General features: G+C 38.6%; 1 protein-coding gene across 1 annotated transcript in view; it reads right to left on the reverse strand.

Moving 5' to 3' along the window:
* Positions 1 to 1,057: 1,057 nt before the first annotated feature.
* LOC129762652 (vesicle-associated membrane protein/synaptobrevin-binding protein) overlaps positions 1,058 to 17,038 on the reverse strand; it is a 28,466-nt gene continuing 12,485 nt past the window's right edge. Inside the window, exons 2-5 of the mRNA XM_055761122.1 lie at positions 10,649 to 10,801; positions 10,331 to 10,573; positions 10,098 to 10,261; positions 1,058 to 3,027 (exon numbers count right to left, since the gene is read on the reverse strand). Coding sequence (XP_055617097.1) covers positions 2,764 to 3,027; positions 10,098 to 10,261; positions 10,331 to 10,573; positions 10,649 to 10,801 — 824 coding nt within the window. The 3' untranslated portion in view covers positions 1,058 to 2,763. The remainder of the gene's footprint in view (positions 3,028 to 10,097; positions 10,262 to 10,330; positions 10,574 to 10,648; positions 10,802 to 17,038) is intronic.

Raw genomic sequence — 17,038 nt, forward strand, 5'->3', positions numbered from 1 at the left:
CGCATCTTCGACGACCTCTACACCAGAACGAAAACGTTGAAACCATCGTTGTGCGGTAGAAATCGAAACTGTATCGGGTCCATAAACTGCACAAATTTTATTGGCAGCTTGAGATGCATTTTTGCCTTTGCCATAGTAGTACTGTAAAATATGTCGGATTTTCTTTTTATTTTGCTCCATATTTGCGACACTATAACTCACGAACGACTTAACCAAACTAAAAACCCTGTCAAGGACTATATTATTAAAAATACCTTTCCAACAAGCTATAGTATGACTCGATACAATGAATACAACTAGAACTACGCGCTTACAACGACATCTCGCGGAAATACCGCAGGACTTTTTTGACAGCCTAATATTTCAGCCGCCTTGATTGTTTCAGATATAATTCGTTCAGGATGTGGGAGGAACCGAAAACCATACTTACCGTATCGACCAGCTCAGACCGCAAAGAAATCTGTGAGATATACGCCTGGGACCGCACGTTTTGGGGCAAACTTTATTTTTCGCTTTATTTGTTTGGATCGAGCGAGCCATCGGTAAGCCTTATTAGGTTCTTGGAAGACCAAGGATTTAACCATCAAGTGTAGAAAACACGGGTTATTTCGTGATCCATCCGTAACAGACGGAACGCAAAACACGAAAAAAATCGTGAGCGGATGTTAACACATTTTATGTAGGTAAAGAAACGACAAACTCATCGCATGCAACGTCCGAACCAAATCAAAATAAAGAGAGAGATAGAGAGAGGCGACCAGTTTTGTTCTCATATCTGTAAATGTATTTTCTCCTATAGAAGTCTATAAACCAAGTGTGGATCCGGCGTGAATAGCAAACTTGGAAATCTATTTAGAACACTAATTTTACACGGAAATAGAATAGAATTTGTTACAAATTTTCTGTGTGATGGTGTTGGTGGTGGTAGGTGAGCCACTGGGGAAGCTTGCTTGCTTTTTTTTCATTAACTGCGCGACACCTAAAGGAAAAATAGAAAATATCGGAACGGAAGAATATTCAACAAACTAATTGAATCAGAACAAAGAAAAAAAAGCGATTATGTTGAAAATAATTATTTATTACGGACAAAAGAGAAAACAAAATAACCACGGCTTGCGGTTTGCCCCGAAACCAGGTAAATATAATGTCACCGTAAACGAAATCTACAACAGAAATGGTAAATTCCCGAATATATTCGTTGAAGACAAAATGAAGAAAACAACACAGGCTAATAATAAATTGTTTGTAAGCATTTTCGAATGCGCGCGCTTTCATACTATATGCTATCAATACAGCAGCAACACCGACCAAAATACAAAACATAGTTCGCTCCATGAAATGCTGAAAAGTAGAGTAGATGCCACTAATGTCTTAAACAAGAATATTTCTTCTGTTTTGCGTTTCTCCGTCATATGCGCGCACTGATGTGTGTTTTTTGTGACCGTGTTTCACTTTTGTTTGAATCATTTTAATGTGTATCTGGTTTTGTAGCTCCAAGCAAAATTTTTCTAACTGTTGTTTTTTTTTTGTTTGTTCATCGTTAATCATAAATAGTTATAATCCTTCTCTATATTTGTCCGGTTGTAATATTTTTACTTTAATCCTCAAAACTCTTCACTTGCTCTTCAAACCGTTTTTTTCTCTCTATAGTCGAGCCGAGATGCTTCGAAATGGTAATACGATGATGCTGATTTAGCACAACTATACAAGTTTTCTGCGCGTTTTCTCGCATCCCACTGTGTTGTGGGGTAGACCGTGTTTGAATTTGTCCGATTTTCCGGTTTCGATTGCAGCTAGGTAGTAATCGTTCGTTAAATTAATTTCTCAAAAGTATAACATAACAAATATGCCTTCCCCCTTACACTTCTTCCTTAAGACCTATGCTCTTTCTTGTAGTTTTTTTTCCTTCCGTGTGTTTTCTCTTTCACGCTCCGGCATTCACACATGCCATCCATCATCATGTTCGTTTCCACTCACGTCCTGTTTGGGATTCACAGCGTCAACATTTTGGCCGAGAGCGATCGACATAGCCCACACCCACAATCTTGACGCTATGGAATGAACTCTACTCAATTGAAATATTCTACTTCTTTCTCTCTTTCTGTGTGGAGTCAGAGTGTGTTAATATGCGAAATTGTTAAAAAAATGTATCAATAGTTGAAATAACATAACATGAAGATTGATAACTAATTGTTCATTTCCTGTAACTATCTTCCGTCCGGCATTTTTGTTGTTGCTTTTTTTTTCTTCTACTTCTAATCATCTAGGATAAATACGTTCTTTGATTTTTTGGGACACGTCGCCTGTTGATTACGGGTGATTTTACAAAACAGTGACTATTTATCCCATCATTTTCATCAATGTTAGTTCCATTGGCTTCCCGAATTATCCTATACGGTAATCGTAGTATGTCTTGCTCGACACTGATTTTCATTTGTTGTATAGTTTGATTTTTCTTTATTAGCCATGTAGGGTTTATTTATTTTACTGCTAGTGTTTTCAGTTATAACTGCTTTTTTTCTTTATTGTAGTACATTGTGTTTCATCTGCTCCGCACTTTACCCACATTGTGTTTGTTGTGTAATAGTTTACGTTCATTCTTGTGTTTGCTGTTTACCGCTCCCAGTCCCCTAATTAATTATGCCCCTCAATAGTGTTGTTTGTTTTTTTTTTACTTTGTTGTTGTTCTGCTTTTTAGTTAAACTTATTATCATTGCCGATGGCGCCGCCGCCACCGCTGCCGTTACTTACAGTGTTCAATGTTCAGAGCAAAAACTTTCCAATGATTAGCCCGAATATGGCCATGGCGATTGCCGCGGCCACATACACAATGGGAATCTGCTGTCCGGCGGCAAGCTGTGGCGGACTGTATGGATTGTTCAGCATCTGAGCCGCTGCGGCTGCTGTCTGTCCGGATGACGTAGATGATGAACCGGAAACCGACATACCGAGTCCACTGCTGACCGATTGCTGCTGCTGTTCCTTGGCGCTGTTCTCCATGTCTAATCTCATCCGCAGCAGTCTCTCCTAGGGGGGAAAGCAAATGAAATTTTATGTTAAATCGACTTTTTAAATCTACGAATAGAGCATTGCAGTTGTATCCACAATAAAAACAAGTCTAAACATCACCATCAAATCTTATTGTAGAACATACAGTACTGGATAAACCTGCTACAGAATTTCCAATGATATACACCCATACCTCGCTTTACGGCCTGGATACGTATAAGGAATCAATTATTCTAATACAAGTTCATACAAATTCAATCGAATTGGTTCCAGATTTGTTTGTAACATGGTTCATCATTCTAAATGCACTTTATACTGCCCATGTTTGTATAGGAGACGTAAGCGACAAAATGAACAAAATCGACTTTTTCGCCGTTATGCATTCTACACAATGCAATACGTATGCTCAACATGCAAACAAACATTTTTTGTTCGAAAACATTTGAGTAATTTTGAAAAAACGATTTCGAAAAATCACTGTTTGTCCTCATCACAGACGTAGTTCAATACAGCTTTCATATATCGTTCGAAAATCAACAATTATCAGTATTATGTGCTATAAGCTAAATCTACATTTGAATCACATTCTTTGTGGAGTCCAAACATGCCTGTCACGAAACTGTCTTATTATTTGATGTTTCTTAAAAATGCTACTCATATAATTACTATTTTGCATTGCGATGAACAAAGAGAAGCAATTGTGTTTTTTAATGTTATAATTACCTGAATTTCTGCATTTGAATCTTCAAGTAGATAATGAAACAATCAGATCAGTAATGAAATTAAAATAATATTGGTTCTTAGCATTATAACTCCTCGAATTCGGTATCAAATTATTCCACATACTCGACATTTACTCATACCGTTGGTGTAAGTCACTCCACCATATTTATGCGAATGATGGTGATATCGGTAAGTCATGTTGCTAAAATTACCAACATTGCAGATTGCCTTTACAAATTCAATTGATTGAAAAACACGAACCTGCTGTTCTTATCATATCCCAGAATGTTCAGGAAAAAAAGTACTATCATAAACTCGCAACAAATCCAGAGCACCTTTTCCAGACATTTCACTAAATTTCTTCCACACCTTTTTGATTTTCTCCGGTAACAACTGAAAGTACCGACGGAGACGTTTTGACTATTATCGGAAATGTAAATACTAACGCTACAGATAGAGCAACCCGGTGATTACATCTAGCTATGCGAACAAATGTTTATTGAATCGATTGATTGTCCGCATAAATAGACGCAAGCGTTTTCCAAATGGAAAAAAAATGTGTTATAATCCGAAATTCTCCTAGGCCCTCTTTTTATAATATCCTTCAACTGGACAGATTATTTAATTGGAAATTTGCATGGTTACGCTTGTAGGCAAAAAAAACAACAAAAATGCATTTTCTCAACACTAATGGTGTTGGTGATTACGTCTCCTATGCAAACATGGGCAGTATATTTCTATTTCATTTGAATCAAAAATACATTTCCAAAAACCCTTTTTTTCGATTTACAAAAAAACTCAAACTTTGACGGCTGTGCGACACAAATAAATGAAGTCTGAATGAGCTGATATTTTGCACATGGTAGCTTTGCGAGGGAATCAGCATTTATAGGAAAGTTCCGTTTAAAAATTCGAGATGGCAATTTTCATTGGCGCTCTTATATTAACCTAGATATATCGACATGAAAAAAAATGCCGTTATAGCGATACATTTTAGGTCGTAAATCGAAACCTGCCCTAATTCAAGAGGGCCGTTGTAGCGAAATGCCGTATGAAGAGCGGCCGTATAGCGAGGAATGGGTGTACAAAGTTTCTTTCAACTTCATGCTTGCATTGAAAAAATTGTCAAATATTACCAATTTTTCATGGGTTCACCTTAACACCTATTGATGAGACCATTTGGTCGGAGTTAAGTCAGAGGGGCCCAAGTCGCAAAATTGAAAATTTCGAATTATTGATTGCATTATAATTCCATTGCCACATGAATCAGATTTGGAAAATCAGGCGTGTAGCAGGAATAACATATAGAAATTGTTTCCACACCACACTTTGAGCTCGTTTTTCATAAAAATGTCACATGATCCTATCTGACTTAAGGAGTTATTCTAGTGTAGAGACACGAATTTCGGACGTTTTTTTGAGTTCCGTAAAAATGAAATAAAGAATATTTCTGCTATCCATTTTATCGTCATTTGTTCATCTATCTTTTAACAATAAAACAAAAATTGAACGAAGAAAAAATATTCATAACTAGAATAGTTAAGAGCTGATGAAGTGGGAGGGTTCAATAAAAAAGTTGTGCAATGGCGTACACGATTCCAGCCCTTCTGGTTATCTGAAACAAAAAAATCGCACAGATTCTGAATCAGTAAAGATGTCGCTATTGCAAGATCCTCGGACTAGTCAAAAACATCTTTTTGGACAAAATAGCGGCCGTTTGGAAAACTAAATGCGGGTTAAAACGTTTTTTCTTAAAATATATTTTTTTTGAAATTTTCATGCGATAAAGAGAAGCCTGCAGATTGTATCCATATAAATTTGACATGAATCGGTTCGGTAGAACTTGAGATATCGTGTACGCCAGTTTGAAAAACTAGTTTCGTGAAAAACGCGTTTGAAGTTCATTGTTATGGTTATGGTTAGAAACCGCATCACTAAAAGGGCTCTAACTCGGTAAATAATAGATTTTTCGAGAAGTCCTTTCTAGGATATATTCTTGAATACCTAAACTACAGAAATATGAAGGGGAAAAAACTGCCTTAACACCGACTATTTGTGCATCGTCGGTCATAGTAACCCATGAACTTTCAAACAAAATTTGACAGCGCTATCAGTTGAACTGCGGAAGTTATGACGAAAACAGTAAAGCAACTGCGCTCCATGATTTGTGCGTCTTGGGAGATCCATACCGTTGCGAAGAAAGTGGACATCGTTAAGTACTTTGACTCCACCGGAAACGCCGGTTTTCGGTATCCATAATATCCTTACAATTCTGGAGAAGAATAAGGGCATTGAACGGAAACCTGATTCCGGTCGTCCGACTGTGCTACGCGATCGTAAACTACAGCAGAAGATGAAGGGAAAGACGGCTACATCGTTCCGGGCTTTGGGTCGGGAGGTCGGACCAACGGGTCAGACAGTGAAAAAACACCTAGCGGAGATGGACATCAGCATGCGGAAACGAATTACATCTCCCACACCAAGTTCCTAAAGAAGGTGCTTTTGTGGCTTATCATCAGTGAAAAGGGGATGTCAAAGCCGTTCTTGTGGTGAACGGGGAGATTTACAGCACAAAATGCCTGCCGGAAGTAAGCTCCTTCATCCAAAATTATTATGTGGACGGACGAGGATGTGGTGTTTTGGCTGGACCTGGGCTCCGCCCTTCACGCGAATGAGTCACGGAACCGCTTATAAATATATGTTGTTCCGAAGTCCACAAATCCTCCGAACGTCCCTCAGCTGCGTCCCATCGAGAGATTCTCAGCAAATCAAAAGCGGAGTATCTACTCCAACAATTTCGTGGTGAAAACAGACGAAGAATTAATGAATGAAGCTAAGAAAGAACTGAAAAACATGCCAACAAGTATGTTCTCGACAGCAATGACGGAAGTTTCTGTTAACTGCCGGAAGGCCGCCCGACAGGGCATCGAAATATTTTTGTAACATGGTCAATAATAGAATCATGTTTTATGGGAAATTTGTTCCATCAAATTATCTCTTGCAGTTTGTGATGCAAGGGTTGTTTACAATGCCGATTTTCCCAAGCTTCTTGATTTTGAAGTCTGTGTTGGTGAAACACATTCCAGTGATCGTACTAGAGGTGGGCAAACCGTTCATGAACTGTTCAAAAGAACTAGTTCACCAAAAAGAGTGAACGAACGGTCGTTCTTCTTTACTGGGCAACAGTTCAGAAAGACTCTGAGGCACTCCTAAATCATGTCCGATTGAGCTGAAATTTTGCACAGATAAGATTTTGTAATAAACAAAATGTAAATGGTCAGTTCTTTAAATTTGACAATTTTTTCTCCATACCTTCATTGCCTCTCAGTTCCCAAAAGGTCGATTTTCGGCCAAAAATTTATTTTCGAGATAACACTAGATCACGACGTATTATGTATTTTTAAGTCATTTGGCATCGAAAAAAAATCGATTTTAAAAATTTCCTTTTTTCTTAGGGGCGCTTTGAGGCACCCCTAAATCATGTCCGATTAAGCTGAAACTTTGCACAGAGCGGAAATAGTTGATATGAACATTGTTGGGTTATTAATAACACAGCAGCCCGATGTTTCTTGCAGAGCAGAGCAGTTGTATGGATGAATCTATCTTAATTCGACCGTCGATCGATCTCCATCGCTGATGATTGTTTCGTGGACGTAGTTATTCTATAACAACACACAGATGGTCAATTGAGGACCCTGAGTTTTCGTTATTGCTCTTTATTTCTATGGAAATGCAACTTTTTTTTGTGGAAAATGGATACGAATGAATAATTTCAAATATTGCCCATCTTTGTGGGGAAATTTAGCTGGCTAGGTAGACTTACTCAATCCAAATGTCTCCAAGCAGATTTTAACGGGTTGGACAATGCGAGGTCGAGCATTGTTCGTACCTCCGCTCGTACTGTAGCCATTTTTGCGCAGTGGTCGGCTATATCTTCTTCTTCTTCAATGGCACTAACGTTCCTAGAGGAACTTCGCCGTCTCAACGTAGTATTACTTGCGTCATTTTTATTAGTACTTAGTTGAGATTCCTATGCCAAATAACACGCCTTGAATGCATTCTGAGTGGCAAGCTCTAGAATACGCGTGATCACAGTGCAAGTCGGAGGAAATTTCTTTGACGAAAAATTCCCCCGACAAGGAACGGGAATCGAACCCGAAAACCCGGCATGTTAGTTATGACGCTAACCACTCGGCCACGGGAGCACAATATATCGCATCAATTGAATTCGCTATATCGCATCAATTGAATTCGATGCCGTTCCGTAATGGATTCATCCGTAATTGAGGGTCGAATTGTCTGTATTTCCACTGAATCGTTTAAACTTTTAAAAAGTTTCTGTAGCTCACTAATCATAAATACTTCTAATAAAACAACAGCAAGTTCAGTAGCAGACACATCGCCACTTGCAACAAGACCAATAAATGTTCGAAAGGTCTGATCTCTGGTAAAAAGCAACCATAGATCTAAAGCTTGTGTTTTCCAATAAACGCATGGTACAACAGGACATTTTCATATTATGGAAAATAGGACCAAAATCCCACAATCCGTCAATCTATCGGAAACAGTATATTAAAAATAATAAAAAGGATTATTTTTCTTTTCATACTGAAAATACGGTACAAATTGAGAAAAAGACGGGACAATCAAAAAATACTGTCCCGTTAAAAAAGGTACATTTGGTCACCCTATTTGAACCGTATTGCCCAATGAAGTTACGAAAAATTGAATGAAACTGATAGTAGCTAATAAACTAAGCTATCTTTTGATGCAAAAACCTTATCCTATGGTTGCTTCCCAAAGACACAAAAAATTATCAAAGTTGTTCGATTTTCGGAACGCTTGCCATGAAATGGGTTAAGAAAGACTGCTGTCTGCTAGCTGGAGCGAGATTGTGATTCAAATAATGATTATCTTGGTTTGAATTATTAAAAAATTCAAATTTGTCGGTTCATTCTCAACTCGCCTTGAAAAGACCAATTTGGGAACTAATCTAAACTAAACTCTTGACCCTGAGAAAGACCACTTGGAAAACCTTACTGCTCTCTGGTTGCTAGCTGGATGACTGATGAATCGCGAATGCTATGGAATCGCGATTAGCTGGTTTATACTCGACGAATTTCATGCCAACTCGAGCACTATCTCAGATAGCAGTAAAACGTTGTGGTTGTAAACACATGGTTCTTTTAAGCAACTTTGCATACTTGAAATATTTATAAGGGAACCAGACTACTTTTAAAAGGGCAAAGAAAATTCTTAATTTTTTTACAAAAAATTATGACTCAAAAACTATAATACCTTCAAAATTCTGGTCAGAGGATGAAATGTAGAATATTTTCAAAAAAAAGCCAACATTTTTATTAAAAAATTCGCTGAAAAAAAAAACATTTTAAAAATTAAAATCATTTTTTTTCAAAAACGTTTTTTTTAAATTCTCAAAAAAATACTATGAATAGCCCTTACAATTTTCAACAAGTCGTCCATACATCGGAAGCACTTTTACAGGGAAAAATTTTTCCTAACAAAAACTTTTTCATGTATTCTTTGAAAAAAATACAACTAATCCTAAATTTGTTCAAAGTCAAGATAGCGATAAAGTGTATGCCACAAAGTTTGAGATCTTATTAAAATATGAACTTTCGTCGAAGAAGTCAACTTTCTACCGTTTATAGTTTCTGGAATATAAGACATTTCTGTATGAAGGCTCCTGAAAAGATAATGTTTTTCTGTAAATTCTCGCGTTCTTTTGCCCTTTTTAAAAAAAATTTTTGGCCCTTTTCAAAAAGTAATCTAATTCCTTTTCGAACATTTCATGTATGCAAAGTTGCTTAAAAACCCATGTGTTTACTCTTACAACGTTTCACTGCTATCTGAGATGGTGCTGCCAACTCTAAAGACGAGTTGACATGGAATCCGTCACTCAATAAGTTGAAAACGGGCGGAGTTTAAATAGCAGTATTTTTTCTATCCACATTGTTCGCACAACGAACGCTGCATTTGCTATTTCTATTGCATAAAACCGTGTCCTGTATTCTGATTTGGCACCATTTTTGAAAGACGTAGTTCTACGTTAAAAATAAGTAATGAGTTCTTAACTTTTCGTTTTAGTTACACATACAAAACACCAGTTGAGTATATCTGGTTTAGAATATACTACGTTGGGTCTTAGGGCGCTTGAAAATTCGAGCGAATCATGATGGCAAAACTTTTGGCCATACCCTACCCAGTTGCCTGACTCGATTTATACGCATTATTCAGAAGAGAGCAAAACAGAGCAATAAAATCTTGCGGCGAATTCACGAACCCGATTTTCTGTGTCGCAATACCTGCTAATCATTATAAACGGAGAACCACTGGACTTTTACCTTCAGCAGGAGATTTTCGTGGCGCAGTGCACTCTCAGCTTCCCGCAATTTTTTCACTTCCTGCATCAGAGACGTATCGGACAGTTTCTCTTCCTCGTTGCTTGTGTTGCTGCCGTGCTGTGAATCAGTCGCCGATACTCCCGATTCGTTCTTATTTGGTGTAGCTGTAGAAAGAGCAGTGTTATCACTAGTATCGTGGCGAACAACAGCAGCGGTGTTTTGGCCACACTCACCATTAGCGGACTGGCTGGTGACTGTGCTGGTTGCCGCTGCGGTCGTTCCCGGTGCTGTCTGGTTGTTGTCGACGGGCAGCTCAAACACACATCGCAGCTTGGAATCCATCAGGTTGTCCGGATTGACATTTTTCCAGAGATCCTCCATGACAAGCTGCCCCCCGGCTGGATAGAACATCGACTGGACCATGAACTTGTGTTTGTTCTTCTCAGCGGCATCGAAGATGAATGGCTGAAGTATAACTGAAAGCAGGAATGCGGTTAGCGGGGTTAACTAAATTACTTCACTTGATTTGACTTGACATCAAACAAACTTACTCGTTATTTCGATGCTGTCATTGGGTTCTAGGACGCCCCAGTTTGGACGCACACAGTATTTCTTAGGCGCGGTTGTTTTGATTTTGAACAGTATCGGCTTATCCGTAGGGTTCGACAACCGCATGTACGACGAAACAGCCGCCGTGAACGGGCCTAGAAAAAGAACATAAAGAAAATAAAGTTATAATATACGCTTAAATAAGACGAACAAATATTGTGCATTTGTAAGTTATATGAAATGTATTGTCTGATGTTTCTGACGATGCTTTTACGTATCCTTACTATCGAACATCATTTGTGTGGGTGTGAACTGAAACCATGAGGTGATCCATTATCTCCTGGCTTGTATCATACAGGGATTCACACTTTAGCTTCAGCTTTGGCGGACGGAGAGGGTATTGAAAGTAACCGACAAGTATGCTAGGAGAAAGGGAATGCTTATAGATAAACTTGCTCACACTACCGTCATTTTAAGCGGTCGATATTGCTTCCTTTGTTTCTGTTTTGTGGTATGAATATAAAAGCATTGGATTTTTGGTCCGTCCTACATGCATTTTCTATGAGATTATACAAAATTGAGTGGAAGACTTTCTTTTTCATGAAAAATCTTTGTTTAGAAGCTCATAAATGCTATGTAACGCTTCAGATAATTCCTTTTTAAATGCTGATAAAAAATTTCAGCCCAATCGGTCGCGTAGATCCTGGGCCTGATTCTCGAATACACTTCACGGTGGAAACTAAATAAACGGCACGCCATTGAACTATGTTTACGAGTTAGTGAAGTGTCGAAGATAATGATGAGTTTTCAGGCAGAATGAGCACTTTTCAAATGAAAAATCATTAATGAAAATTAACTTCTTCGTATCAAACTGGTTTTCAATGTGAGTGGAAAACTTTGTTTTCTTCATGTGATATAATAATCTCATACAAAAATTTCATCTGAAGATAGTTTGATATTATAATGATAAATTTAGTGGGAAAATCATCTCGCATCCAGATGTCGACAAAGTACCGTTGTCATCGCGAATGCGTTTCATTCCGTTTCCACCGTGAAGTGTATTCGTAGTGTATTCGAGAATCAGGCCCCCTGAGATGTCAATACCACCAGCTGAAAAAACATGGTTTCAAGAAAAACGCGTTTCAAAATTCGTACAGCAATACTATATCCCTTAAGTTGGCCTCATACTTTTGGCTGTAACTTCCCAATGTCAAGAAATCCTTGTAGGACAACATTTTTAAGGGCATAAGCTTCCCAAAAAAGGCAGAACAAAAATAGATTTTTTCGACCTTCCAGACCGAGGTCCCCCCTTAATAGAAATAGCGATTCGATCAAATCCTTAAGTGCAATGATCGATTCTTCTGAAATGCTAGGGATATTATTATTTTGTCGGCAAATTAAAAACTGGATCTAATTAGTGAACTTAAAAACTGGGGTCATTGAAGACCATCAACTGATCCACAGTGGGATAGTCTACTGAGTTTGAGCAAAAATGTTTAAGCGACCAAGACGAATTACTTGTTACTTAATTATGAAAAAAAAAATCCACAAATTGGTATTGATCAAGACTAACGAAATCTGACCAAGATAATAAATCCAAGACGATATCCCCATTCCCTGCTTGCGCATTTTTGTTCAGCGCATCGTTAAGTGAATCAGCATTTACTGCTTTGGACTTATCGAGACATTCACCGAACTCGAGACAATTTCGATTTTTTTAATGTTAACTATTCTAAATATTCTAAATATTCAAAATATTCTAAAATATTCTAAAGCTCCATAATGTCATCTGGTTTTTATTGTTGACTAACTGACCCGGCAAACTTCGTCCCGCCCAAAATTAATTTTTGTTGTTCTTCAAACATTTACGTTTTCTTACTAAGCGCACGTTCATGGGTCCAATCGAAAAACTGTTCATTGATTGATCTTCTAATCGACTGTTTGTCCTTTTACTATAAAATTCCTAGCACTTCTACCAAAACTCGTCATTATAATATCAGATTATTTTCAGACACAATTCTCGTTCAAGATTTTTCAACCACTTGCAAATAACATCGGAGAAACATGGAATGAATATTTGATACAAAAAAATATGATAGAATAAAGACAGCCCTAATTCGGACAATTCCTTCCTCGAGTTTTGCTCCTATCAACACATCCGGCGATCCGTTTTAATTTATATAGATAGAAGAAGATATAGGAGTGCGTTTTATCGCCTGAAAATGCATTTCCAGTTTCGAACAAAGATCAATTTAGTTAGCGCAAACATCAAATGGACAAACAACGCTTGTCACTATGTAATTGTAGAACATATGGGGATTAAATTTTCCGAATATTCCCATTTTTCTTCAGAGTTTTCCGAAAATTTTCAATTATCATGTTTGGTTGGAATATGATTGGTTGAAATATGTGTAATATTTTTCTGGGACCTCTTCTCCATTCCAGAGGAAAGAGGGGTGTCATACCATCATATAAACATTTCTCGTACCCAAAAACTTTCACTTCCCAAATTTGGCTCCATTTGCTTGATTAGTTTTCGAGTTATGCAGAAGTTTGTGTTTCATTTGTATGACAGCCCCCTTCCCCTCAGAGAGGGGATAGGTGTGTCGAACAACCATAGAAACATTTATTGCTCCCTAAAACCTCCATATGCCAAATTTGGTTCAATTTGCCCCCCCCCCCCATCTTTGAGACAGGGGGGAGGATTGTCGAACCACCATAGAAATATTTCGTGCCCCCTCTAACCTCCACATGGCAAATTTAGCTCTATTTGCTTGATTAGTTCTCGAGTTATGCAGAACTTTGTGTTTCATTTGTATGACAGAATCTCTTCATGTCTGCAGCATCCCGAGTCACCTTGGCACTCTTCTTCAATTCCGTTAGACAATTGGCCAATGTTTTTCGATTGGGTGAAATTGGGGGCAATTCGGAGGATTGAGGTCTTTTTCAATGTAATTGATCCCATTGTCACCGAAGCACCTCTCAACTGTGATGACAGCTTGCCAAATCTGGACAAAACTTCATCGGAAGTTTTTGCTGGTCCATTGCTGGACATTGGTTTTCTGTCCCCAGCTGCAAAACCCTTGCCAAATCAGGAACTTCATGGAAAATTTATCTTAAATTTTCTGGGAACGTTTATTCTAGCAGCAGTCTTATAGAATTTCAAGCCTGGGAATTGTCCAAAATCCATCTTCACGTACGCTTCGCCATCCATCAGCATGTATCTTTCGTACTTCGTCAACACCTTTGTTGTACAATTTTCGAGCACGTCTTTTGGCCACCAGGTTTTGTTTTAGCGTCATGTTTGGTTGCTTGCCGGCACAGAAATTACGATAACTTTCTCACAAATGGATTCTCCGGATGGTACTTTGGTTAGAGTTTTGTTTGTGGCGATGTTGTAATCCGAGAGTCTCGGGTTTGCGTTAATTATCTCAATATCTTCAACTTCAGCTTCCGATCGTATGTTCCACTGAGATGGGTTCTCTGATCCAACAGTTGCACTTTCACAAAAATGTCAGATCTTACACTGTCAATTTAACCACTTTCAGCCATTTCGCGATTTTAGTATCTGACTACGTCGAGCTTTTAATGTGGGTGTCCAAAATCTAATTTCTTCTCTCGGCATCCATCCTGCACAATTTTTTCAAAACAAAACGGATCAATTGAAATTGTCACCGTCGAAAGATACAGTTTTTTTTCCCAATCAATTTAATGTGAAAAGATTTGAGATACGCCTACTATCACCGCTGCTATAAAATGAACAATGATTCCGGATTCTAACTAAACCAAACCTTTTGTTTGGTTTGGTTGCGGGCACGGAAATTACGATAACCTATGGAATCTCCGGATGGTACTTTTGTTAGGGTTGTGTTTTTTTTATGCGAAGTCGTAGTCGCTTCCGATCGTAAGTTCCACTATGACGCATCCTCTGACCCATCCGAACAACAGTTGTACGTTCACGGAAACATCTCGGCACATCATATGCGATCGATTTAGTCACTCTCAGCGATTTCGCGATTTTAGTACCTAACCACGTCGGATTTTTAATGTGGGTACCCAAAATCAAATTTCTCCTCGCGGCTTCCATTCTGCTGAATGTTTTCCTGCATCCTGTATAAGGTTTTCCAAACAATTTGTTATCAGAAGATTTCAGATACGCCTACTAGGACCGTGATTCCAGGATTCTAACTGAATCTGAATCAAACCCTACTAAAGAATGTCATTCCTACATTGGGGCACCGAGGATGAAGTATATTTATATTTCTAGAATCCCAAGCACATGGATGTGAAAAAAATCCAATTTAATAAAATAAAGAAATATTGTTTGTATTGTCAATTGTTTTTTCTATTGTGGTTGGGGATGGAAGCCCTGTCGGGGAATTTTCTCCCAAAAGAAGTTTTTCAGATGTACAGTGGTATACACGCCTATTCGAGCTACATTCAAGGCGTGTTATTCTACATCATGATTTCAACTAAAAACGAATTAAAATGACAGAAGGACAATTCTGAAACTCACATTAAACCAAATTTGCTCGGTCATATCCCATTGTTGTATCCTTAAAATCCGTTCCAGTTTACGATGTTCAATCTTGAGCCTTCTGCGTTATCCAACTGGATTCTTTTTCGTCATGACGATAGACATTCATCTCGCATGTGCAAAATTCATGTGAATAGCACACCCGGCGACTGTTTCTGTGAAAAGGATATGCTCCCATGGTTCTTGCACAAAGCATTTTGAAGAACACTACTGACCGATGGCTCCAGTAAAGCTACAATTCGCGCAAGGTTCCAAAACCGCAATTGCTCCGATTTGAACTGCATCTTCCCATCGGACAGGAGAAAATCTGCGTTTCCCTATATATTGACGCCAGTTATTCACCGGTTCGTCCTATACATCAACAGAAGAATGAATGGATGTGTGGCGCAGAAGATAACAACGAGACGCACATAGTGACGAGGAAATATAGAACGAAACATTACCTTCAGACCTGAGATCTATTTATACGTTCATATTTTTGTTCGACTCATTTTCAGTCATCCACACACACGCCCGCGTCATCATTCCCCAACCAACCACCTCTAAGATTCGTTGTTGAGTTTTTAATACTGACCATTCTCATGATATGATGCACACTCGGTCTCCACTTTTCTCTCCCCTCCCCCTTCCATCATCGCTTGGGGTGAATGTTTGGCCCACATTTTTTAGGTTAGCAAGAATAAGTTGCGCTTTTAGTATCACGCCAATTCAAGCTTTGAGACTGCATTTGTTGTGTTACCTCCAGTTTGATGTATACTCATTCATTGATTATTTAGCTTCGCGAATACCCGGGAGACGGTAATGACGCAGCAGGCAGGGACTCCAAGCCCCCCCATGCCGATTAGTTATGACTCACAGTGGCGGGGGAATTAACAATACACGGTTCTACGCGGGTGTGATGTAATGCGAATTGTGTGGTTAGTGGTGAAAATGGACGCTACGCTACCCACACCGACCACGCTGGTTCGTTTTTCTTATTACAGGTACGTGACATTGGGGTACTTTCCGATGCCTTAGCGGAATCGGCTTCCGTGTGGCGCTGTAACTCACGCATAGCACCTACTTAAAGTGCTAGTTTTCAGCGCGCAGAATGGTTTTGGTGGTATAGTGCAGCAATTGTTAACACCGACATGTGTGTGATTGAGTTACTCGAAATCGCTCCAGAGTGAAGTCGGTTCGATAAGAATTCTTATCAGGAAAAAAGAAATCCCGAATTAGAAGCGTGAATCGAGGATACGTCGTTATCGTTCAAATAATTCTCTAAATTCAGTCCAATGTGATGATTGACATGAAAGTTGATCGCTGGTGACGTTATTTACTGACCTCAGCTGATCGAATGACTAACCACATCACACCAGGTTTAATGACGAAATGTTGTGTCACCAATTAATCATACTATGCATTACTCTTGGAATTGGATGAAGCAGACTATTGTTTTCTCAATATCTGCGTTGTGAAGACCATTTTTAATTCGACGTAAATCAACAGCTGCTGGTGAAAAATATGTTATCGGAAAAGATTATTAGCCCAAAACAACCATCAAGCGTCTACAAGCGACGTATCCCCCGAGTAAAAAAATTATAGGAGGTTGTGCCCAAGATACGACCGCATTGTTGACGTAGAACTACGCTGTTATTCTATATAAGTCGCTTATTCATACCTTCGGATATTATTCTATAATGCTGTGAAATTTTAGAAACAACTGCTTAGTAGAATAATCTCTGAAATGGTTTTTTCATTGTAGAATTTGTTGACGATAATTGATTGCTGATTCACTCTTGCCCTCGCAAAACAATACACTAGCTGATCGTAAGTCGCAATTTATTTCATGTCAATGCAATGAAAATTTACCTCG

This window comes from Toxorhynchites rutilus, chromosome 1 (assembly GCF_029784135.1).
Source record: "Toxorhynchites rutilus septentrionalis strain SRP chromosome 1, ASM2978413v1, whole genome shotgun sequence".
Classification (NCBI taxonomy): Eukaryota; Metazoa; Arthropoda; class Insecta; order Diptera; family Culicidae; genus Toxorhynchites; species Toxorhynchites rutilus.